The sequence below is a fragment of the Emys orbicularis genome, chromosome 11, assembly GCF_028017835.1.
Source record: "Emys orbicularis isolate rEmyOrb1 chromosome 11, rEmyOrb1.hap1, whole genome shotgun sequence".
In the NCBI taxonomy this organism is placed as follows: Eukaryota; Metazoa; Chordata; order Testudines; family Emydidae; genus Emys; species Emys orbicularis.
The window spans coordinates 65,745,017-65,767,292 of NC_088693.1; the positions used below are offsets into that span (position 1 = coordinate 65,745,017).

The following is a 22,276-nucleotide window of genomic DNA, read 5'->3' on the forward strand; positions in this document are numbered from 1 at the left end:
TACAGCAGCTCCTAAAGCATCTCCCTCAGACTTTGGAGTTACTGACAGAGTGGGAGTCTTCCAGGAGTAATACTTAACTCAGCAGGAACTGGTCAAACCAGCAGCAGCAATAACAACATGATCATTTAAGAACTCCTGCAAGATTTTGCACAGGCAAAAAAATAATCGAGTCCTATGCCCTCCAGTTCATCTTTTGGCAAGATTACGCTTTTGAATATTTCAGAGTAATAATCATTTCCACCTTTGATCCGTTTGTCTCTTCCCCAGCAAACCCCCATGGGGAGCAGACAAACTTATTGTCGGTTGGCAGTAGTAAAATCAGGCTGTTTGTTCAGTGTTATCAAATGCCAGCCTGGGGGCAAGCCTTGGTAACACGGCTTTGACATCTAACCAAAGAGTAACATAACTCTTCTGTGAACTAAATAAAGGCAGAGCCCAGCAGCATGTCGCTTTCCTGCGGAAAAACAGGGAAGAGAGTGTTTATTACCAGCATCTTGAAACAAGACAGCAGCTTCTCCTCAATCTCTGAGAGCCTAGAAGGACCAGGAGGGTAACAAGAAACCTAAATATACCACTGGGTTTTTGTTTGTTTGTTTGTTTTTTAAACACACCTAACAAAAACTTACACAGATGCTTCATTTTACACCTACAAACGTTCCCTATTGAGTACAAGTGTTTGCAAGAGCAGGGCATTATCTATCAGTTATAATTTAAGGGAAAAGAAGAATGGGCTCATAGTTAAGACGCTGAACTAGGACTCAGCAGATCTGGGCTTGGTTCCCGACTCTGCCACAGCCTTCCTGCATGATATTGGGAAAGTCACTTAATCGATCTATGCCTCAATTCCCCATCTGTAAAATGGTGATAATAGCACTTCCTTTCTCCTACCCTTTGTCTGGGTTGTCCACTTAGCATGTATGCTTTTTGTGCCAGAGACTGGCTCTTAGTTCGTGCAATGTCTATCACAATGGGGCTCAGGCTTTGGCAATGGCCTAAGAACAGGAAACCATCACTCTACCAGTGACATTAGGCACATACTTCTGACCAGATGCCCACTTTGAGTCTGATCCTAAGTCAGTGGAAAGACTCCAATTAGCTCAAAAGGCCTTTTGCTGATTTATTTTGCATCACCGTGGCACAAGATACTGCCCAAGACTGCAGAATGAACTCCACAGGAACTAAGGACCTTCACAAGCCTCACCAACTTCTGCTCTAAATGCCAGATGCATTTCTTTAACCTTGCCTTCTCTAATATAAACATATAGCAGAGCGAGAGAGAGTGTCTACGTGCACATGTAACTCCAGAACAAAAAACACTCCAGTGCACATATTTCTCCTCCTGGGGACAGGATGAGAGAACACACAGACACAAGAAATGGTAGTCACATCACTTAACACACTACTGGGAAGCGCTCAGAGTCTACAGTTATGAGTGAGGTGTAAGAACTAGAGTTGGGCACAAAATGATTTTCCTTCTCTGCAAAAATTTTCAAGATTACGAAAACATTTCTGTGAGTGAAAGCACCCGGGTTCAGACTCTACACATTGTTGTGATAATCTTTGTGCGAAATATGCCTTGTGAGGGATCATTTAAAAACTGACAACACACTGATCATCAATATTCAGGTGTAACATATGTACAAAATGTGTATTAAGAGTTATGAACAGAAGCTGAAACTATGACCACAATGTGTTTACCAGACAAGTCTGGAGAGTGAATAAACCGGTTACTCAAAGACAAAGGAAAAGCTGACTCCGCTAGCCAGGTGCCATCAAAGTTGAGGGGCAATCACCTGCCAAGTGGCCATTCTTTGGCAAGGAAGCAGGGCAGGACCAGATCTATCTGCATTTTAGCAAACATGGACCCTCTTTCACCATGAGACTCCTTGTCTCTGTCCTCACAGCTGGAATTAACTCTATCTAGGGCAGTGGTGGGCTGCAGGTTGCACACCACTGAGCTAGGGGGAACCCTAAGGAAAATGTATTTCAAAGAGGGCTGGACTATAAGAGGGAAGGCCAAAAACACCCCAAGGCTTCTCTCCCTAGCTCTCACTCTGTCTTTCACCTAAGACAAAGGAACCAGCCCTTTGAGGAAGATTCTGACCTGAGCATTTGGTCAGCCCTGTTGCTGGGAACATGTAGTAAGGATTTTATCTTGAACCAAGTCTAGCTTGTTACGTTTTAGCTACATACAGCATTTCATCTTTGTTTCTCTTGTAACCATTGTTGACATTAATGCCTTGTACTTTTACTCACTTAAAAAAATTCTCTCGTTGTAGTTAAATAAACTTCTTTTTTTTTTTAATCCAAACTAATCCAGCGTTGTGTTTAAACTGAACTGTTTGGGTAATGCCAAGTAGCAAACTGTTGCATATTGACCCCTTACAGGGGCAACGGACCTCTAATATCTGAATTGTCCAGGAGAGCGCTGATCAGTGCAGAGCACGCATTTGGGGGAAAATCCGGGACTGGGAGTGTGTTGGGGCCACCCTGCAAGTAGCAGCCAAGGCTGCTGGAAGCCAGAGTGTGGCTGGTGTTTGCTGGCAGGCTCCTGGGATCAAAGTCGCTGGGCCAGGTCTGCGGCTATACTCAGACAGGGTGTGACCCGCACGATGGCAGGCTGTTTGTGAGCAGGCCAGGTTGGGAGCTACAACAGAAAAGCATTGTGAGGCTCCCAGCGTCATGGGCAGGAGGTGGCACAATCTCTGACTGGTCTGGATTGCACCCCGGAATGTGACAATTTGACACAGTCAAAATTCCAAAAAATGTTGAGAACTGAAATACCAAAAAATTGGTTTGGGTCAATCATAACATTTCATTTTGTTGTGATTTTGATTTTTTTTTCCATTTTATTTTTGCTTTTACTGTAAATTAACTTAAATTTCTAAATGAAAAGTGCTTTCGAACTGAAAAACAGAACTTTTCATTTTGAAAATATCAAAACGGTACATTCTGATGATTTCAACCCTCCCCCCCCTTTTTTTTCAATAAACGGGAAATTTGTCAAAACCAATTCTTTCCTGCAAAACTTATTGCTGTTGATGAATTTCCATTTTTCAACAGAAAAAAAAAAAACCCTTAAAAAATGGAAACAAACTTTCAAAAATTCCTGACCAGCTCTAGTAAGAACCTGAATAGAAATTGGAATAGAACAGTGCTTTCAGCATGTGTTTCACTCCTGAAAAATCATTTGAAACCCCCTTGATGAATTTAGCCTCTGCATCCAGGCCATATGCTCAGTTACCTTCAATCATTCCTTAATCTCAATTACCTCCATAGCAGCATAGTCATCCACTGTGTTGGAACCAACTCCTGTGGTTTTTGAGGCATTTACTATCAATCTGAGCGCATGCGTCGCTCACCCCAAACAAAACCACCGCCTCGTCTCACATTCCCTCCTCAGGAATACTTGTGTTCTTAAACTCAAAGCTTGGGTCTATGTTCATTCCAACTGGCAGCAGGCAATCCCATGGAGATGTGCAGTGTGAGTACGGAGTTTGTATGATGGGGCGCCAGACAGATGCGCTCTTACTTTTGCATTTAAAAGCAAACATACAACTGTGTTTTAAAGTTTCTCAGGGGAAAAAAAATGAAAGCAAAAGGGATTCCAAGAACACAGCCCCTCAAGCAGTTTTCAAACATCAAACAAAAGGGCCTTCGGTGTGTTCTCCCCATGTGACACCTTTGTTCGTTCATCCCAAGCCTGCGGGCACATTTCCTGTGACATACAAAAGGTTCCCAATACTGTACAGATAGATGTAACTACATGTGACTTACACATCTGCTGGTCTGTCTGCCTATCCTTGTCACTCTAGACTAATCAACTTCGTTTTCTATGGAAAGCTGTTCTTCAGAAGCTAGGCAATAATACATTTGGTAGAGGAATGTAGGGGAGAACTGCAACAGGTTTGTATCAGAGGGATTAAACAGCTGCCTGTCTGCTCATTTATCTATCACAGTTAAGTACACATGAGTACTTGTATTCCCCAGTGGTGGCTGGATTCTGGTATGTATATCTAAATGTGGGTAGGCGCTGTCCGTCTCCCTTAGCTGCGTGCGTATCTATTTCTCTCTCCTCCTCCTCTGTGTTGTCTATTTTTATTTCCCCCTTGGCTAAATTCAAGGTTATGTTTTCCTTTCTATCTCTGCCTGGCCATCTCAACGGGTTTGTATAGCTGTGCTCCATGTGGCTCTGCACTTGTACGTTTACAAAAGCACAACAGCACTAACAGGAAACTGCTTGAAACAGACCTCTTGCACTGGCCTGCTTTCCTGTATTGTCCCCTCTCATTGGCAGTGAGGGCATCTTATGTAGCAGTAACATTCCCTTTTCCCTTCATCCCTCCACCTAAGGCCAGATTGTGAATCCCTCACTCCCATCAGTTATCAGTTACTTGCAGGAGTTGTCCCATCGATTTCAATGGGAGAACTTGTGTGCACCATTGATCAAAGGAGTTACGGGTGTTTTATAGGTTAGGGTTTCACACTGCCACCAATCACTGTGGCATCTGACAGCATATTTTAAATTCTGTAATAAATGCTATATTACTGAGGGGGAAATTTACCTTTTTGACACACACCACCCAAGTGACGAGAACTCGCGCATACATCTCTGATGGGCATTTTGAACGGGTGAAGGGCAGACAAAATTCATTGTCCCAACCCACAGGCAGAGAATGGGAGCTGCAATACAGCCCTGTCCCGAACCCAGATGATCCCTGCCACTCCATACGTGCCATGTGGGCTTTGAATCTGTGTAACTGTGGATAAAGTGGTCCCTTCTGCTCCCCAGCTCCAAGACCCCTCTTTACACACCGGCCTATTTGAGGAATGGCAAGGAGATCCTGCCCACAGCACACACAGGAATCGCTCTGTGTGACCATTCTTCCTGCACCCCCACTCCCAGCACAGAAAAAACCACCACGGTGAGTAAGTGATACAGAGAGAGGTGTCCACAGCAGTGAATGACATGCAAACATGACTTTCTGCAGGCCTAATTCACTAATTCATTAGACCTTCAAGGTCTATGGGCCTTATTCCTTGCACCCCCAAAAATCCCACTTAAATCAGTGTGCAAGGAATGCAGCATTAGGTCCTAAATCAGCATTTGCCCGAAAAGCTGGAGAGCCCAGCACTTAGATGCGTGTTATTGTTCCATGCCTGCTCCTTGTTCTCAATCAAATACAAAACGTATCGGCAGACAGCTGCTGCAAAGCCTTTCTCCTCTGAGTAAAGACACTCATTTTAGTGTTTGACCTCCGAGTTTCATGTTCATTATTGAGTCTGGAAACCAGCAGACTCGCTGCAGGAAGCTGGTCTCTCTGCTGCTTCGACAGCGCATGGTTCACCTACCTTTCGCCCGCTGACAGAGGGATCCTGCAGTGCCGCAGCAATAGAACTACCCAGCACACTTTCCTCCCTAACCTGCCCTATTGCTGGGAAATAGTCATAGATTAAAAGTTCCCGCGGGACACACAAGAATGAGATTTTAATTATTTTACAAAAGTGCCAACAAATTGATTGGAATGGGGTATAAAGGTGATGTGTAAGGGAAAATGGTCTCTTTGGAATGGATAACTACTCCAAGCTGGGTACTCTTCTGACTAATCTCAGGAAGGAGAAAAGATATGCTTGGTATCAAAGGAAAACAGTGATCTTCTAATTTGGAAATCTACCAAATAAATTGCTGGCCTTCTATTATCCTCTGCCTGTGGAGTAGGAGCTCTATGCTTTTAAAATACCCTGAGCTAAATAACTATGTGACCAGTTTTGCTTATACCAATATAACTGAGTGGACTTTAGATCTGTGTGCACAATGCATGCCAATGTTTTTCTCAAAACTAGTGCGGGGTTGGTTTGACAGTGCTCTTGCTACAGAATTCATACGGACATAGAAATTTCTTCCTAGCTATAGAGCCCAGTGCATTTTTAGCGACGTGTACAGTAGATGCACTTAGACTTTTGTGTTTCTTGAAATGCCAGCCTTTCTTGACCTATGTGATTGAGCTGGAGGATTACGCTGTAAAACATATGACCAAAGAAATCCCAGTATTGTCAAAGTGCTTCATGTCACTGAAATTTTGGTGAGCCAGCATTTGGCTAAAAGGCTTGGGGTTTTTCCAGATTTACCTCTACTGTTTACATTTCCCACGAGTTAAAGGATGTTTCCCACATCCAAATTGTGGAGAGAGTCTTATTTCATCACTGAAAATACACAAATGTCGTGAATTAATGAACAGATTTTATAGGAAGGAACCATAGAAAGTAATGACAGCCTTGACTATTTTATATGGTGTTGCAGGCAGACAACGCACCCGGACTCATTCCATGATGGCAATAACATTTTGCAACAATAAGGCCTGATCTAAAGCCCAGTGGAGTCAGTGGAAAGATTCCCACTAACTTCAATAGGCTTTGGATCAAGCCCATACACCACTTTGATGAGTGAGAGCTCACAGCGTTCTAATAAAAGTGGGTAAACATTATTATCTCCATTTTATAGGTGGGAAAATACAGCGGTGAAGCGACTTGCCCAAAGTTACACAGTGAGTCAGCGACATAACTGGGAATAAAACCTAGGCCTCCAGACTAACAACCCTGCACTCAATCCTCAAAACCACAGAGGGTAGCACAGTGACAACATAACTGAGCACCTGAGTCATTTGTCATTAGTAGCAATTAATCTGCAGCGACTGGCCTACTTGCAGTGTCCTTAAAAGGGCATAACAAGGAGGCGGGGGGGGGGGGGGGAGAGTTAGGTACTAGGTAACTCATCAGTTGAAATGTGAATTAAGTTATCTACTAAGGCAAGTGAGGAGCAATTTGAATCACTGCTTCCAGGGTGTTCTGAAGTCAAGGGAGCAATGTCAATTTACACTGGCTGAGGATCTGGCCAAGTTTCTCTTCCCCATAGTTCTGAGACCCCTTTCAGTTGCAGGAAAGGCCATATGGTATTATGATTAGTGTGCTATCCTGCGGTGTGATACTGAAAACCCACACAGTAATGGGGGCCCTGATGTCACGGATATTCCTGCATGTTATTTTTGGGAAATTGTTTCAGACAACCTACAATCCGATATTGGCACACGGCTGTGTATGTGAAAACTTTACCTAAAAAATTAAATACTGACTGAGGGCAGGAGGTGAAGATAATCTGGAACACCCCATATCTCAATGGAATTCCCTGAATATTCAATGGGGAAACACTTGCCAATAAATCAATCATTTTTTTACTACTTGCCATATTCTTTTTCAACAAGTTCATGTACCTCCACTGGTAAAGTCTGAGCTGAGAATAGGAAACAGGCTTGAAATCAACAAACAGTGCATGAGCCATTGATCAACAGGATGCCAAATACAAGAACATGCACAAGGCAATGCAATGACAATAAAACACTTTAACCCTTTAAGATATGTCTACACTGCAATTAGACACGCACGGCTCACCCATTCCAGCTGGCTCTGGGTCGGGGGCTGTTGAGTTGTGGAGTAGACGTTCCAGCTCCAGCTGCAGCCCAAGCTCTGAGACCCTCCCACCTTGCAGGGTCCTAGAGCCCAGGCTCCAGCCCAGAAGTCAACACTGCAAAGAAACAGTCCCACAGCCCGAGCCAGCTGGCACGGGCCAGATGCAGGATTTGAACTGTAGTGCAGAAGTACTCTTAGAGATAATGGGTGAAATCCTGGGCCCATTGATGTGAATGGGACAACTCATTTTTTAATGTAATTAGAAATGAAATAATTGGAACCATCTCTCATGGTTCCAAATAGGGGACTTATGTCTGATAAAATCAAATATGCCTCTTTCTAGTAATAGGAAGGAGACTGCTGGCAGAGGATGATGGACTTGTTGTTAAGGCATTGGATGGGAGCAAATAGATCTGTGTTTTATTCCTCTCTGTGCCACATACTTGCATGTGACTCATATGCAAGTCACTTTGGGCCAAGTTTCAAAAGGAGCTCAGTTCCAATCTAGGCACCTAAATAAAGGTCAGATTTTCAAAAGCGCTCAGTGTCCAACATGGATACAGTGAGCTGAGCTCTGCTGAAAATCTGACTCTGAGACTAAGCAATTTTGAAAATCCAGTCTATAATCTTTCTGATCTCAGAAGTGGAGGTGAGGATAAATTCACGGTTTGTGAGAGGCTGAGACACTACAGTACTGATCACTACAGAAAAGCCTAGAAAGCCAGGGGAAAAATCCTCATTCAGGTTTGGATAGTGTGTAGTAAATGAGGCGTGAGACTATGCCCTGAACAACTAGGATAAAAGGAAATGTTGAGCCACTGCCTTGTTCACCGAACACCATCCCTCTTCTGCACTGAATGAGGGAGAGGTCATGCAGGGTAACTAGTAAGGGAACACCACAGTGTCTCTGTCAGCATAGCTATGGCCCCCTATCATAGGTACAGCTTACCTTGACAGAAGGAGTTTCTGTCAGGGTCGGAATACCACCTCCCTGACAGACGTTAGCTACATTGAGAGAAGCCCTCTTCTGTCGACACAGCTGCATCTATACTGGAGCATCTACACTGTTTTCCCCCCACACTCTTGACTGACATAGCTATGCAAATGTAACTTCAAGCGTAGAGTACGCCTCAGTGACTGAGCAGTTACAAACCGTATTGCAATTACATTACACAAGAAGGCAGAGTTGAGGTAACACAAACAATGCAGAGTGCCTCACTTTGCAACTGAGGTGGCTTTTTGCTCGTTTGTCTTTCAGTGTATATTTCTGCACACACACAAACATATATTTAGGCTGCACATGGAAATTAATATTTGTACGATATTCATCTCAGATTTTGACAGCTCATTGTTGGAGCTAAAGAAATAATCCCTCAAAAAGCCGTATCTATGAAGAATGGCATTTCCTTTGGAAAGAAAACAACATTTGATATGGCATGAAGGCAATTTACAATAAGTAGCATATAGTAGTATGGAGTACAGTTGACTACTCTATGGATTCATAAATTGGACCCAGAAGTCAGTGACCTATACTAGTAATTTGGATGCCACACAATGCTGAGTAGTCCTGCTATAAACATTAAATGCTAAAGCTGTTGAGTGACGGAGATTGCAGTTAAAATGAACAATTGAGATGTCAGGCTCCAAGGCCTCTGATAGAAGTATAGCAAAATGGTTGACACTGACTTGTCAGAGAAGGATTCCAAAAAAGAAAAAACAAACAATTTACATCATGGCTCTAGTCCAGTTATCAGACAGAGATCAGGATCAACAGGGCTAAAATAGGATGAACTGGAGAGGAGTGATGAGACAACAGGTGTCTGCCGAGCAAGACTGCAAAGATGAAGAGAAGTGTTCTTGAGTGGTCAAGGATGAATGGACTATTAGTACTGATAACAGACAGGGGAACCCAAAACATCCTAGTACCTCACTGGTAGAAGAAGAAGAACTAGCATCAGCGAATATCAGAAGTAGCATTTGAAGCAGGAACAGCAGGCGTGCTCCACACGGTGCACTGAAATATCCTAATACGGACATGAATTTTCAGATGAAGAACCGACAAAATTAGCAGGTCGCCAAGTGAGTGTAAAATCCCCTCCCGATCAGTTCATCATCTCCACTGGATGCAGCAGACGTCAAATGAATGCCATCCTTTCTAATCATTAAGGTTTTGTATACATGTAGGGTAGGGAGGCTGAAACTAGAGCTGAATTTTTTTTGAAAAAAAGGTTGTGTGTTTGTTGGTTTTGTTTCAAATTCACCAAAAATTGTCAATATTTTTTATTTTTTGCAATAAGCATTTTTCAATTGGGGGGGGAATGTTTAATAGAAAAAATGATCAAAAGCATTATCAAAATGGTTATTAGATATTCTTCATTTACTGAAATCGCACTTTTCGATAAACAAAATACATCAATGTTTTCCAGAAAAACGTTTAAATCCACACACAAAAATGATAAAAGCTCCAAAAAAAACCCCTAACAATGGATCCGTTTCCAATCCTTCAAAACAAAACAATTTCATTCCCCTCTTCCCACCCCCTCCGTAAGCTAGATTTCCCGGTTTTAACCATCAAAATTGAGGCTGTTAGGCTGTATGTTAACTGTATAAAGTATTAACACTTTTTCAGTCAGATATCTTAACAATAACATTTTTGCAAGGATGCATAAATAGAAAGTATGATTAAACAGGAAAATGCAAGTCAGCACTCGGAAGCCATTTATATGTTATTAAGATCTCCGCTAATCAAAAGCGCTACAGAAGAGCTGAGTGTTATTATTAACTGATGACTCCAAAAATCTGTTTAAAACCCTTTACAGATTCTAAGCCATTCAGGTTTTTACAGACTCATATTTACAATCCCAAAGGCCAAGAAGGAAAAGCACTGCCCATTTGTAGATTATAAAATTCATCATGCCTGATCTCTGTCATGACATTGATCTTCACACAAGAAAATAGGGGATACCTCAACAGTAGGTATGGCGCTTGTGAATTATGCTTCCATTTTTGCCTTGCCTCACTCATGAAGATAAATGTCACAATGGAACTTGTTCATCAGCTGCTCGATATATACGGAATACCCCATGTGTGGGCACGGATGATGCCTTTCATTGGATGAACTAGGGTTGACTGCCTCGCTACACGGTGAAGTCGGAAATGATTTGCAATAGGTCATTCCTAATGAATGGAAGGAGAAGGCATAGTCTTGGTCTACACAGAGTGTGCCCTGTTAATACCACACTGTATAATATGTTCAATATTTTAAGCTTGCATTTTATTTTAAGGGTACCTGGCAGAGATTATGAAGGTTCCAAGTGGAGCCCAGCTGAAATGACAGCAGCCAGTTTGTTAGCATAACACCTGCTTGCTTTTGATGCATATGTGGAATAATTGACTGTAGATTTCAGAGGTGTGTGATTACATTTTTATATTCCAATGGGAGAAATATGTTTTTATAGCCCAGATTTCTGGAACAGCTTCACATTTCTAGGAACTGATCCTACTGTCGTTTCACAGACAGGACTGCCGCTGAGGTAAATGGAAACTTTAAGTGGCAACTGATGGTGGAATTGAGCCCTTTGTGAGGTATGAATGTAGAATATAACAGGGCATTTGCATGTATCATTTGAATATAGCAGATAAGGTACAAAACCAAAAACACTTGAAGTTAAGTTCAAATATGAAATAGCTCTTGACACAGATCGGACAATAAAAACACAGCTGTTGACACATACTGAAAAGAACACAATACTTGTTTAGAAAAATCTAAAATACTGTCTTTGTATGTGGGAAAGGGATGCAGTTTTGGGACTTGGTTTCAGGCTGTGGCCACACTAAAAGGAGGGAGCGGCACCTTCAGTTACTAAAGGCAGGGGCCTGTGTTTGCATGTGTATCTCGTATAGCACTGAGCACACAGTCTCAAAGTCTGCTGGGGGCATCTATGCCCTGGTGGAAAGAATGGGATTGTGAAGCTTGAGTCCACATCTGTCACTAAAGGTGGAAGCATCCTCAGCAGTTATATGATGAGTAACATCCAGGAATCTCATTCACAGACCAGGACCCCCACTGAGGTAGGCACTGTACAAACAGAACAAAAATGCCTTAACTGTTTGCACAGGGCAAAAATCCAATAAAGAGCGCTTCACCAGGTTTACATGTCATTCAGAGGGTTACACCCAGACTTTAATTAGCTGGAATAATTGTACCGTGCAAGGTTCAATCTGTTGAAGTCTGCAACGAAGCAGAAGCTTCAGGAACTGGCACTAGTCGGGATAATTTCATCTTAAATTAAATACAAGACGGGGGTTATGATGATTGTTTCTGACTTTGATATGGAGCTGCTGGGATATGTAGACACAGAGGTGAAAGTGTGCCAGTATAGGCTGGTATGGTGTACCGGTAAGAACTGGCCGCCGGTACCGGCCCGTACACAGTTGAAGTTAAAGCACTGTTGCGACAGTGCTTTAACGTTGCTACCCCCCCCGCCCCAAGGGTCACCGATGGGGGGGCAAAAGGGGCAGCTGCCCAGGGGCCCAGCGATTTAAAAGGGCCCAGGGCTCCCGGCCACAGCTGCTACCGTGGCAGGAGCCCAGGCAGCACTGAAGGGCAGGCTGGGGGGTGCTGACGGCCCCACCTGAGGCCCTGCCCCTTCCGGGGGCCCGCAGGCGGGTCCCCGTACCAGTAAGTATTTTATCTTACTTTCATCCCTGTGTAGACACAAATTCACCGCTAATCCAACCCTGAAAGGTGTAATGTCATCCACTTCCACAACCCCAGGTTAGTTTTGCACAGCTAGGAAGAATAGTATGTATTCTAAAATTGTGCTGAAGATGTTAGCAAACTTGTGTTAAATATTAGCATGCTCTGGAGACGGTATTTACAGAATGAAGCTGGTTGTGAGAAAAGATAGCCAATGCATCAGCAGTATTCCAAATGGCAATGGGCCATGTGCTATCTAGACAATATTTTGATTATCTGGAAGTATTCATAAGTCCATCTTCAGCCCCAGGAAACTGTTTTTAAGCACTTAGAGGAGGCTAGTCTTAGTTCACATACCACATCCTGGGTAATAACATGAAAGGACTCCATGCTTGTAAAACTAAACTGGCTGTTTATTAAGAGAACTATTTACAGAGATGATGCAACTGCAGCTAGCATTCTAACCATGTGCATCCAGAACGACCTCCTGGTGCCTCCTCCAAATTCTTCCCGCCTGCAACCTATGCTCGTCCCTCCAAATTCCATGCAAGTTGCTCCAAGGGTAAAAGTTAATGGGGCTAGCCACTTTTCTTCCTAGAGACAATGACACATCTTGAGCAACAAATTCCAAGAGAGGGTTTGTAGAAACCCAAGTCAGATGATGTGGATCCAATCACCAATACTCCATAATAGGAAAGTGCCAGAGGCTGAGCTAAGGGTGGTGTTATGAGGCTTATTTGAAAGAAAGGAAAATGAAATTATTCACTGCATAGATTTGATGCTGTGCCAGTCATATAAAAGTGGCCTTTACAAGGAATGTCTCTGAGTCAAATAAACAGTGAACTGGAGCATGGCAGCTGGTTCAGGAATGAAATCCTGAGCTGGGAACTTAAAACAGCAGCTGTTTCACCGTACGAGCCAGCAAAGCCATGGCTAAGTGTCTGCTAAAAAACCCAACCCCTCTAACGTCTGTTACGAATGCTCTTTAGTCTAGGAGTATGTCTATAGTGCAAAACAAAAACAAAAGGCGTGTTCTTAATTCAGGGTAGCTAACCTGCATTCGCTAACGTGGGTTAAAATAGCATTTAAGACATAGCATTTTGGCTGTTAACCCAGGTTAGCAGCTCAAGTTAAAGCCTATAGGGCACACGGGGGTTGAACACATCTTTTCATGCAGTATAGATATACTCTAAGTTACATGAAGCTACAGACCATCTGGAGGAACATCTTATATCAGAAGGGTTGGAAGAATCCTAGGACTGGAGAGAAAGGAAGGGTAAATTGGGAGGTGGGGAATAGGAGAAAAGTAGATGTAGGGTTTCGGGGACTAAGGGAAGCACTCCGACATCGGAGTGATGGGCAGAATAGAGAACTCAATCAAAGCCATTATCTGGTTGATGAGATGAGTAATGCCATAGTTGCATACCAACTCACTTTGGCAGGGACATCATTGCTGAAAAGAGAGTGTAGTGTATTCGATCTGTTACTGGGGCTGAGAAGCCAGCAGGAAAGGTGTTACTGTCTATGTTTCAAGCCTACCATCTGCAGAGGTATTAGCACCACAAAGGGAGCCCAGTTACTTAAAAGGTGGGCTGTTAAGCTCTTTCTGCCCTCATTTAGAATCTAATGCTGCCTGTGTTGCAAATGAACTCTGATTGTTTGCCCTCTAGTTGCTATTTATAGAACTGCAGTGTTATTTAGGGGTTTTAAAAAAAAATATTTTAATGCGTGAGATTCTCTTTTGTAGCTAGAAAACAAATTCTGTTAGCAATAAATCATAGCAAGATACAGATTACTAGGGTGCTGATGACATACCTCCACAGGTGGAAAGTAACTGGTTTTTCTGTCTCATGCTTTGCAATGCACCCAATGTAGTGCACCCTTGTGTAAACCACAATATGCTTTATTTTTATGTCTCTCTATATTTGCCTGAAATAGGTCGCTTTGAGGATAATGGAGAAAAGGGTGATGGGATGGGAGGTCGCAGATCATGGCGGGAAATGCCCCCAAGTGCCCAAGTGACTTAGGAACATAACTTCCAGTTTCAGAAGTGACTGAGGCTCCTAGGAACTTAAGCATGATTCAAAGTCAAAGTTTTCCTAAGTGCCTTAGGCCCAGATTTTTAAAGCTATTTAGGCACTGCTGCACTCAGCATCGCAGTGCCTAGCAGATTTAGGAGCCTTCATGTTCTCAAAAGGATTTAGGCACTTGAGTCTAAATTCCATCAATGCTGAGCACAGCAATGTTTATATAGCTTCAAAAATCTGGGCCTACATGATTTATGCTCGTAAGTCTTTTGGGGAAAAAAAAAGTTGCCCATGTTCCCAGAATGCTCCTGTAATTCAGTATGAGGATATAGCATGTAATATAACAATAACGGGGACATTTGTGAATTGCTAGGTCAAATCAGTTTTCATTTTGTCTTTTTAAAAGCATCTGCTCATTTCAAGCATGGCTGTACAACCCAGCTAGACATGACCAAAAGGGAACTATTGGCACCCATGTGTTATACAACACCACAGAAAAAGCCTTGAATTGGGGATGGGGATGCCTAAACTCAGTTCAAAAAGGTTGAACTACACCTTTTTGTACTGAGGGCCAAACTTCACATCCAGTTGGGGTTACAGTTTGTGGTCTGCATTTAGCCACTAGCAGAGAGATTCCATGTCACAAAGCCACCAGAGTGTGGTATAAAATGATCACAATTGGTAACCTCTCCTCATGAGGTACCAACGATAAATAAGGTGGCTTTGAATGAACTCTCTGGAAAAGTTTGCACAGCATCTACCTGCTTTCTATTATCTGCTAGCCAGGGTTACCAATCTAACTTTCAATCTCAGACACCAAAGTCCAGACCCTGAGCAGACATAAATGGTCACAGCTCTATTGAGCTAGGCTAATTTACACCACCTCAGGATATGGCCCCACATTCACCAATTAAAAAAAAGAAAATGGGCCACAGTGCCGATTCTGAAGACATTTTTGCATCAAGAAAACTGCATCAGAAGCAATAAATAATGGATAACTGACCGTCATAAAGCCACTAATGTGCATATGGCTTTGAAATTTCATCTGCTCTTTCAAAAATATTTCTGCTTCACACAAGCTAGAGTTGAAAGAGAAGCAAAAGCATTAGCGGGAATAAAGGAAACGCTTTACCTAAAGCAAGTGTGTGTGTGTGTGTGTGTGTATATTAATTAGAGAGAGAGAGAGAGAGAGAGAGAGAGAGAGAGAGAGAGAGTGCACACGAACACTCTATATTTTGGTTGAATATTACCAAACAGTTGTATTTTAGTCATAGCTCTCACGGTCTCCAGGGCATATGCCAGGCTAAAATACAACTGTTTGGTAGTATCCACCGAAACACAGCAGTCCTGATCACTGCTGGGGTAAACTGGTGCGGCTCTGTTGACTTCAGAGCAGCTATGCCAATTTACGCTGGCTGAAAATCTGGCCCTGCTTTTTGAAGCCTGTTTCATATCTACATTTCCAGCCATTTAACCTTTCCTTATAGGTTAATTCCTTCTAGCCAATGCTATAATTTGGACCATTCCTTCTAGCCAATGCCATCCTTTGGATTGTGAAATCACAAGATATTGGATCAGAACCAAAGAATCTCTACGCAAAAGAATAAATGGACACAAATCTGACATCAGGAATTATAACATTCAAAAACCAGTAGGAGAACACTTAAATCTCCCTGGACACTCAATAACAGACTTAAAAGTGGGAATTCTTCAACAGAAAAACTTCAAAAACAGACTCCAACGAGAAACTGCAGAACTGGAATTAATTTGCAAACTGGACACCATCAAATTAGGCCTGAATAAAGACTGGGAGTGGATGGGTCACTACAAAAACTAATTTCCCCCTGCTGATACTCACACCTTCTTGTCCGCTGTTTGAAATGGGCCACCTTGTTTACATTGGCCTCATTAGCACTACAAAAGTGATGTCCACCCCTTCTTGTAAACTGTTGAGAATAGCCCACTTCCAACTTAATTGAATTGGCTCGTTAGCACTGACCCCCCACTTGGTAAGGCAACTCCCATCTTTTCATACACTGTGTATTCATACCTCCCTACTGTATGTTCCACTCCATGCATCTGATGAAGTGGGTTTTAGCCCACGAAGCTTATGCTCAAATAAATGTGTTAGTCTCTAAGGTGCCACAAGAACCAATTGTTGTTTTTGCGGATACAGATTAACACTGTTACCACTCTGAAAGGAATACTATTGCTAGGTACCAAAAAGAGAACTAGATTAGACAAATCTATACATCTTTTAACTGCATGCAACTTTCAACATCCCTATCTATCTAGGTACACATGTGGCCCCTCTATAATGCTAGTATACAAGGGCATCTGTGTAAATATTCAGCAAGCTCAGCTGCCGCTATGACCAATCAGCTATTTATAGGTGTTTTCCTTACCAGTCAAGTTCTTCAGGCCAAGTTCCCTGAGTCCAAAATTACCATCCTTTTTGTAGTTAAGGAATATCTCCAAGGCATTTCGGTCCTCGTAGAGTTTTGTCCCACGAATGATGCGTAGGTTCTCTAACGGGAGGTACTCAAACTGATTCAAAGCTACCAGGACATATCCCGTGACTTCTCGGATAGACTGAAAGAGACAGAAGCAACATCCACGTTAGAAATATTTTTCTTTTAAATTATGAGATGTTTATGATTTCCACAGTGTTGGCCAACGCTACTACGCCACAATTGAGATTTCAGTTGCTCAGCTGAAAACAAATGATGCATAAGAACTTGTAAAATTAAGGTTAAGTTTATACACTGATGCTGGTTTGAACAGCAGAAATCAAGGGCCAGCATCTAATGTCAGTGACGAGGTGCTTTCTGAAACCTGAATTATTGAGAATGCATTCAAGTTTGATATTTTAAGGGGTACTTTCTTGTTGAAATATGTGGTAGTACATTTCATATCTGAGATTAGAATCTGGTTCTGAAGCTGTGTCGTCACATAAATCCAGGTAGCACTGTGTAAGTACCATAAATGAGAGAACACACACGTGTCAGCACAAACAGCTTTTTGTATGGGAAAAGAAGCTATTTCTGGGATTGGCAGGTTAACGGGAACGACTTTTGGCAGAAAAGATGGCTGGGACATCTGTGCATAGGAGAGGGAAAGGGACAAGAAAATTGGTTTGGAGGAGTTAAACAAATCATCACACTTTTGCACTTTTAACTAAGTGAGACCAATTTTTGAAATAAAATTCAACTTTTTTTTCCTGCTTTAAGTGTTCGAAATTGACCCATTTTATCTGGCTCCACCCCGCAACTTTTTATCAAAAACACTGTCAAAACTGTTATCAAAATGGGTTACCAAAAGTTTGATTGACTGAAAACATGGCTTGAATCAAATGAAAAATTTTGATGACCACTTTGATCACATTTGAGAACATTTTGGATTAAAAAACATTTTTTTTAAAAAGGTACAACTTCCCCTCCCCCCCCCAAGACAAAAAATGGTAGACAAATTAAATAGGCCCCCCTTTTTTTTTTTTGGACCAAAAATACTCCCCAACCCTTTCTATTCAAAGTATTTCAACCAGTTCTAATTGGTCCCAGCTGGACAAGCAGCTTTGAATGGGAGCATCTCTACACCTGCACAGAACTCTGCTGACTTCAGCAGGGCTTCAAGTGGCACAGGAGTTGATCTGCGTGGAGCTACTTGCAGAATTCCTTATACGTTGTCTGTCAGTTATTGTTTATCTATCGTGTCTATTTAGACTCCAATCGTGCAAAGACTTCTGCATAAGCTTAACTTTAAGTGACTGAAATCAAGGGGCTACTCACATGCTTGACGTTATGCATGTGACTCCATGCATAACGTCATTTCTTTGCAGGATCAGGGTCTTAAATTGCACATAGTATTAGACAGTCCCTGCTTAAAGAAATGTGCACACAGACTATTCAGTGCAATGGGGCCAGTTCCTGAATAGGGCCTCCAGTCACTACCATAATAAAAATATGTGCGTCAATGATATGTATACAATCAAACATTTACCATTATAAGAAAAGCAGCATAGATTTGGGGGACTCGGACATTTTCAATTCCCAATGTATTAAGAAGTAGTTGCCCTATTTTTATGCCCCATGGAGCACAAATGTTTTAATTAACTTTATAAAAATAACAAATATGTAATAGACAAGAGATGTAATGTTGGCTACTGGACTATCACATAAGGGTGGGTTATATGCTTTGCATATTCTGGCCTAATATTGTCCCATTAAAATCAGATTCTTATATTGCAAGTGAAGTTACTAAAAAGGCTCTGGAGCAATTTCAAAATTTGGTCAGTATCCAAACAGATGACTGTGTCATTACAGGAATTTGATGACAGCCCAATGAATTTAGCTATGTTGGGAAGTGTTTAAGCTTGGCAGAATTTGATTTTTTTTTTATTTCAATTGATATCATCAATGTTTATTTTTAAGCATTTTTCTGTTTTTACTGATTTAAATTTTCACGGCTGCATGAAATTATGGGGAAGTCAGACAATTATTTAATGACAGTAGACACTGAATTCAAAAAGTTAAAGCTTTATAAACCATTAAAACTGTCAACATCCCATGTCAAAATATACAAAGTAAATATCCTTAAAGTGAGGAATTATTCCTGTTCATTATTCATTCGCTAGTCCATCTGTAACAAGCCTAATTCAAAAGTCGAAATCACTGCATTTTGACTCTAAGTTCTCACGTAGCATTTTTCTTTCCCTGCCTATGTGTAAATATTTTTGTCATCAGTTTGTGTTTGTATGGTGAAATGGATGTTTGCCAACATTTACCAGTAAAGATCTAATCCTTCCAAGCCTATGTATAGTACAATAGCCCTATGCAGAGTTGTTTTATATCCTGGTACACTGGCTTCATTATCATTAGAAGACGTTCAGCAATTTCAAGATACATCTTTGTTTTCAGAGGTTTTCAATGTAGCCAGAACCGTTTGGTTTACAAAATCTCCGAAGTTTATTTTGCTTTACACAGAAACCTCCTGAAAAACATGTCTCCTACCACTCATTTGATTTTTTTTAAAAAAACTTTAAAAAATACTAAAAATATACTTATGTTTCTTTTATTATTATACTTGTGTTGCACTGCTGATGCCCTAGGAATGTACTGAATGTTTAGGTGCATTTAGAGGGGCGCTGTCAACTTGGAATCTAGTCAATTAAAACAAAAAAAGACAAATTAAAAGCAGTTTCAAGAACAAAAAACTACACCTGCCCATTTTTGTAGTTTATAATCAAATTTTCCTATTTTTAAAATGTTTCTTCCTTGTTGCCATGTGAAAAGCCCACACAAACAACAGATGTAAATTGACTGATTATCGCTGTGATTCAGCAAGGCACTTAAGTTTTTCCAAATTTCAAAAAATTCTGAGGAGTTCCAAGGCTGGTGGAAAAATGGGGGAAGGAGAGGGTGTTCACAATAATGCCCTCCTGCCCCCCTTTTTGGGGGCTGAAGTTCAAAATTCTCATAAACACTTTTGATGGGGGGAAAAAAATCAACATTCATACTGTTCATCAGCTCCATTAAAAATCATTTTTGCCCAGAAAACATTGCATCCCCTAAATTTATTTTGCAGGTTAGAGGGATAGTTTCAAGCAGCTCCTTTTAGCTGAGGACTCAAGCGAGAGCAGGATCCGGTTCGCAAACTCAATTGGGTTGGGAATGTATGTTGGGAGATGCCTTCCTCTCTAGTCCTACCAGTGAATACAGGATATGCCAGTAAGCTTCCTTCCCTCATTGCCAAAGGATAGGGCTGGCACTTGAGCTATGCTTTTGCGTAGGAACTCTAAGAAAACTCTAAACAAATCAGTTATGCTAAGAATTTTAACCTCCACCGTGAATTTCCTGGTTGTTGGTTCAATATAGACATACATAATTAGATGTTGTTATGACAAGAGTCAACAGATGGCATCGTTACATACTAGGAAAGAATATGGACGATTGTGTGAAGATTGGGAAGATGTGCTGCTGTTAGTTTTGTTATGCACGAGGCTGTGTAGCAGGTGCTATGCTATCTGCAGAAGAGTTCGCTCTCTTCTTTGGTCTGTAATTGGAGTCAATTTCTGAGGCAGAGTGCCCCTGAAGCAGGCTGAGATTCCTGAAAGAAGGGATGGTCCTGCATGCTGTTTGTAACTACCTCTTTTCCAGGACTGGTGTATGTGTGACCAGAACAAATTTCACATAGAACATACCTCCATCCCATTCATAATGTGTCATAATGTGTCCTGGTGGACATCATTAGGGGAGACAGGTCACGTTCAGTACCACTCCCACAGCCTGTAAGCACACAGGGTAGAGTCTACACTGTAGCAAAACACCAGTGCCCTTGCTGGATTCCAGAGCCTGTGCTCAAGCCCAATCCTGAACATCTACACTGCAATTCTGCAGCCCAGCAGCCCGAGCCCCACAAGGTTGACTCAGATGACACTAGGGTGACCAGATAGCAAGTATGAAAAATCGCGACAGAGTGTGGGGGGTAATAGGCACCTATATAAGAAACCCCCCCAAATATCAGGACTGTCCCTATAAAATTGGGGCATCTGGTCACCCTAGCTGACACTGGCCTGTTGCAGGTGTTTTATTGCAATGTAGACATACCCACGGAGACATGGTTGCACATCAGCTACAAGACAGCAGGTTTCTCAACCTTGTGCCTTTTGAGAGCATGGGAGTCCACAACTCCCTTATTTGGGCTATGCATTCTTTCCCAGGATTTGGCCGTTATCACACTACTTGCCTTGCAAAAAATAAATAAAGGCAATGTTGAAGCAATTCAATTCTTGTTGTGCCTCATTTAGCACGGCTTTCATTTACTTCCTTGTTAAACTTGGCCTTGCAGATGTGCGGATTTTGGCAGTTCTGCTGCTGCTCTGATGCTAGCTCTTCACACTTGTACTTCTTGAGTGACATTCAAAATGCATTCATACACCACCAGTTCAAAAGTCAATATGGACACTATGCTCCAAAGATAATCTGTTTAGAAGTTCTGCTTTGGTGTTCAGACTAGGGTGGCCAACTTTCTACTTGGACAAAACTGAACACCCTTGCCACGCCCCCTGCCCTGCCCCTCTTCTGAGGCCCTGCCCCTTCTCCACGGCCCCGCCCCCGGTCACTCCATACCCTCCTCCCCATCGCTCGCTCTCTCCACCCTCATTCACTCGCTCATTTTCACTGGGCTGGCTCAGGAGGTTGGGGTGCGGGAGAGGGCGAGGGCTCTGCCTGGGGGTGCGGGCTCCAGGGTGGGGCCAGAAATGAGGGGTTCAGGGTGCAGGCTCCGGGCTGAGGCAGTGGGTTGGGATGCAGGAGGGGGTGAGGGCTCTGGCTGGGGATGAGGGATTTGAGGTGTAGGAGGGGGCTCCGGGATGGAGGGTGGAGCCAAGGGGGTTGGTTGGAGTATGGGAGGGGTCTCTGGCCTGAGGCAGGCAGTTGGGGTGTGGGAGGGGGTAGGGCTCTGAGCTGGGGCCATAAATGAGGTGTTCAGGCCATGGGAGGGGGCCCCGGGCTGGGGGAGGGTGTTGGGGTGCGGGGGGATGAGGGTTCTGGCTAGGAGTGCATGCTCTGGTGTGGGGCTGGGGCTGAGGGAGTTGGGGTGCAGAAGGGTTCTCTGGGCTGGGATCAAGGCATTCGGAGGGCAGGAGGGAGATGAGGGCTGGGGCAGGGGCAGGGAGTTGGAGTGTGTGGGGGGGTGAGGGCTCCGGCTGGGGGTGTGAGCTTTGGGGTGGGGCTGGGGATGAGGGGTTTGGGGTGTAGGATAATGCCCCAGGCTGGGATCGAGGGGTTCAGAGGGCAGGGGGTTGGGGCACAGGAGGGAGTGAGGAGTGCAGGCTCCAGGTGGCACTTACCTCAGGCAGCTGCCGGAAGCAGCGGCACATCCCCCTTCTGGCTCCTACGCAGAGGTGCAGCCAAGCAGCTCTGCGCACTGCCCTGTCCCCAGGTGCTGCCCCCGCAGCTCCCATTGGCCAAGAACCACAGCCAATGGGAGCTACAGAGCTGGTGCTTGGCGTGGTGGCAGTGCGCAGAGGCCCCTGGCTGTCCCTACACGTAGGAGCCGGAGGGGGGGATGTGCCGCTGCTTCCAGG

The 22,276-nt window shown here is 43.1% G+C and overlaps 1 protein-coding gene across 1 annotated transcript in view; it reads right to left on the reverse strand.

Moving 5' to 3' along the window:
* Positions 1-22,276, reverse strand: part of ERBB4 (erb-b2 receptor tyrosine kinase 4) — a 585,583-nt gene that overhangs the window by 397,085 nt on the left and 166,222 nt on the right. Inside the window, exon 5 of the mRNA XM_065413000.1 lies at positions 16,596-16,782. Within this exon, the coding sequence (XP_065269072.1) occupies positions 16,596-16,782 (187 nt within the window). The remainder of the gene's footprint in view (positions 1-16,595; positions 16,783-22,276) is intronic.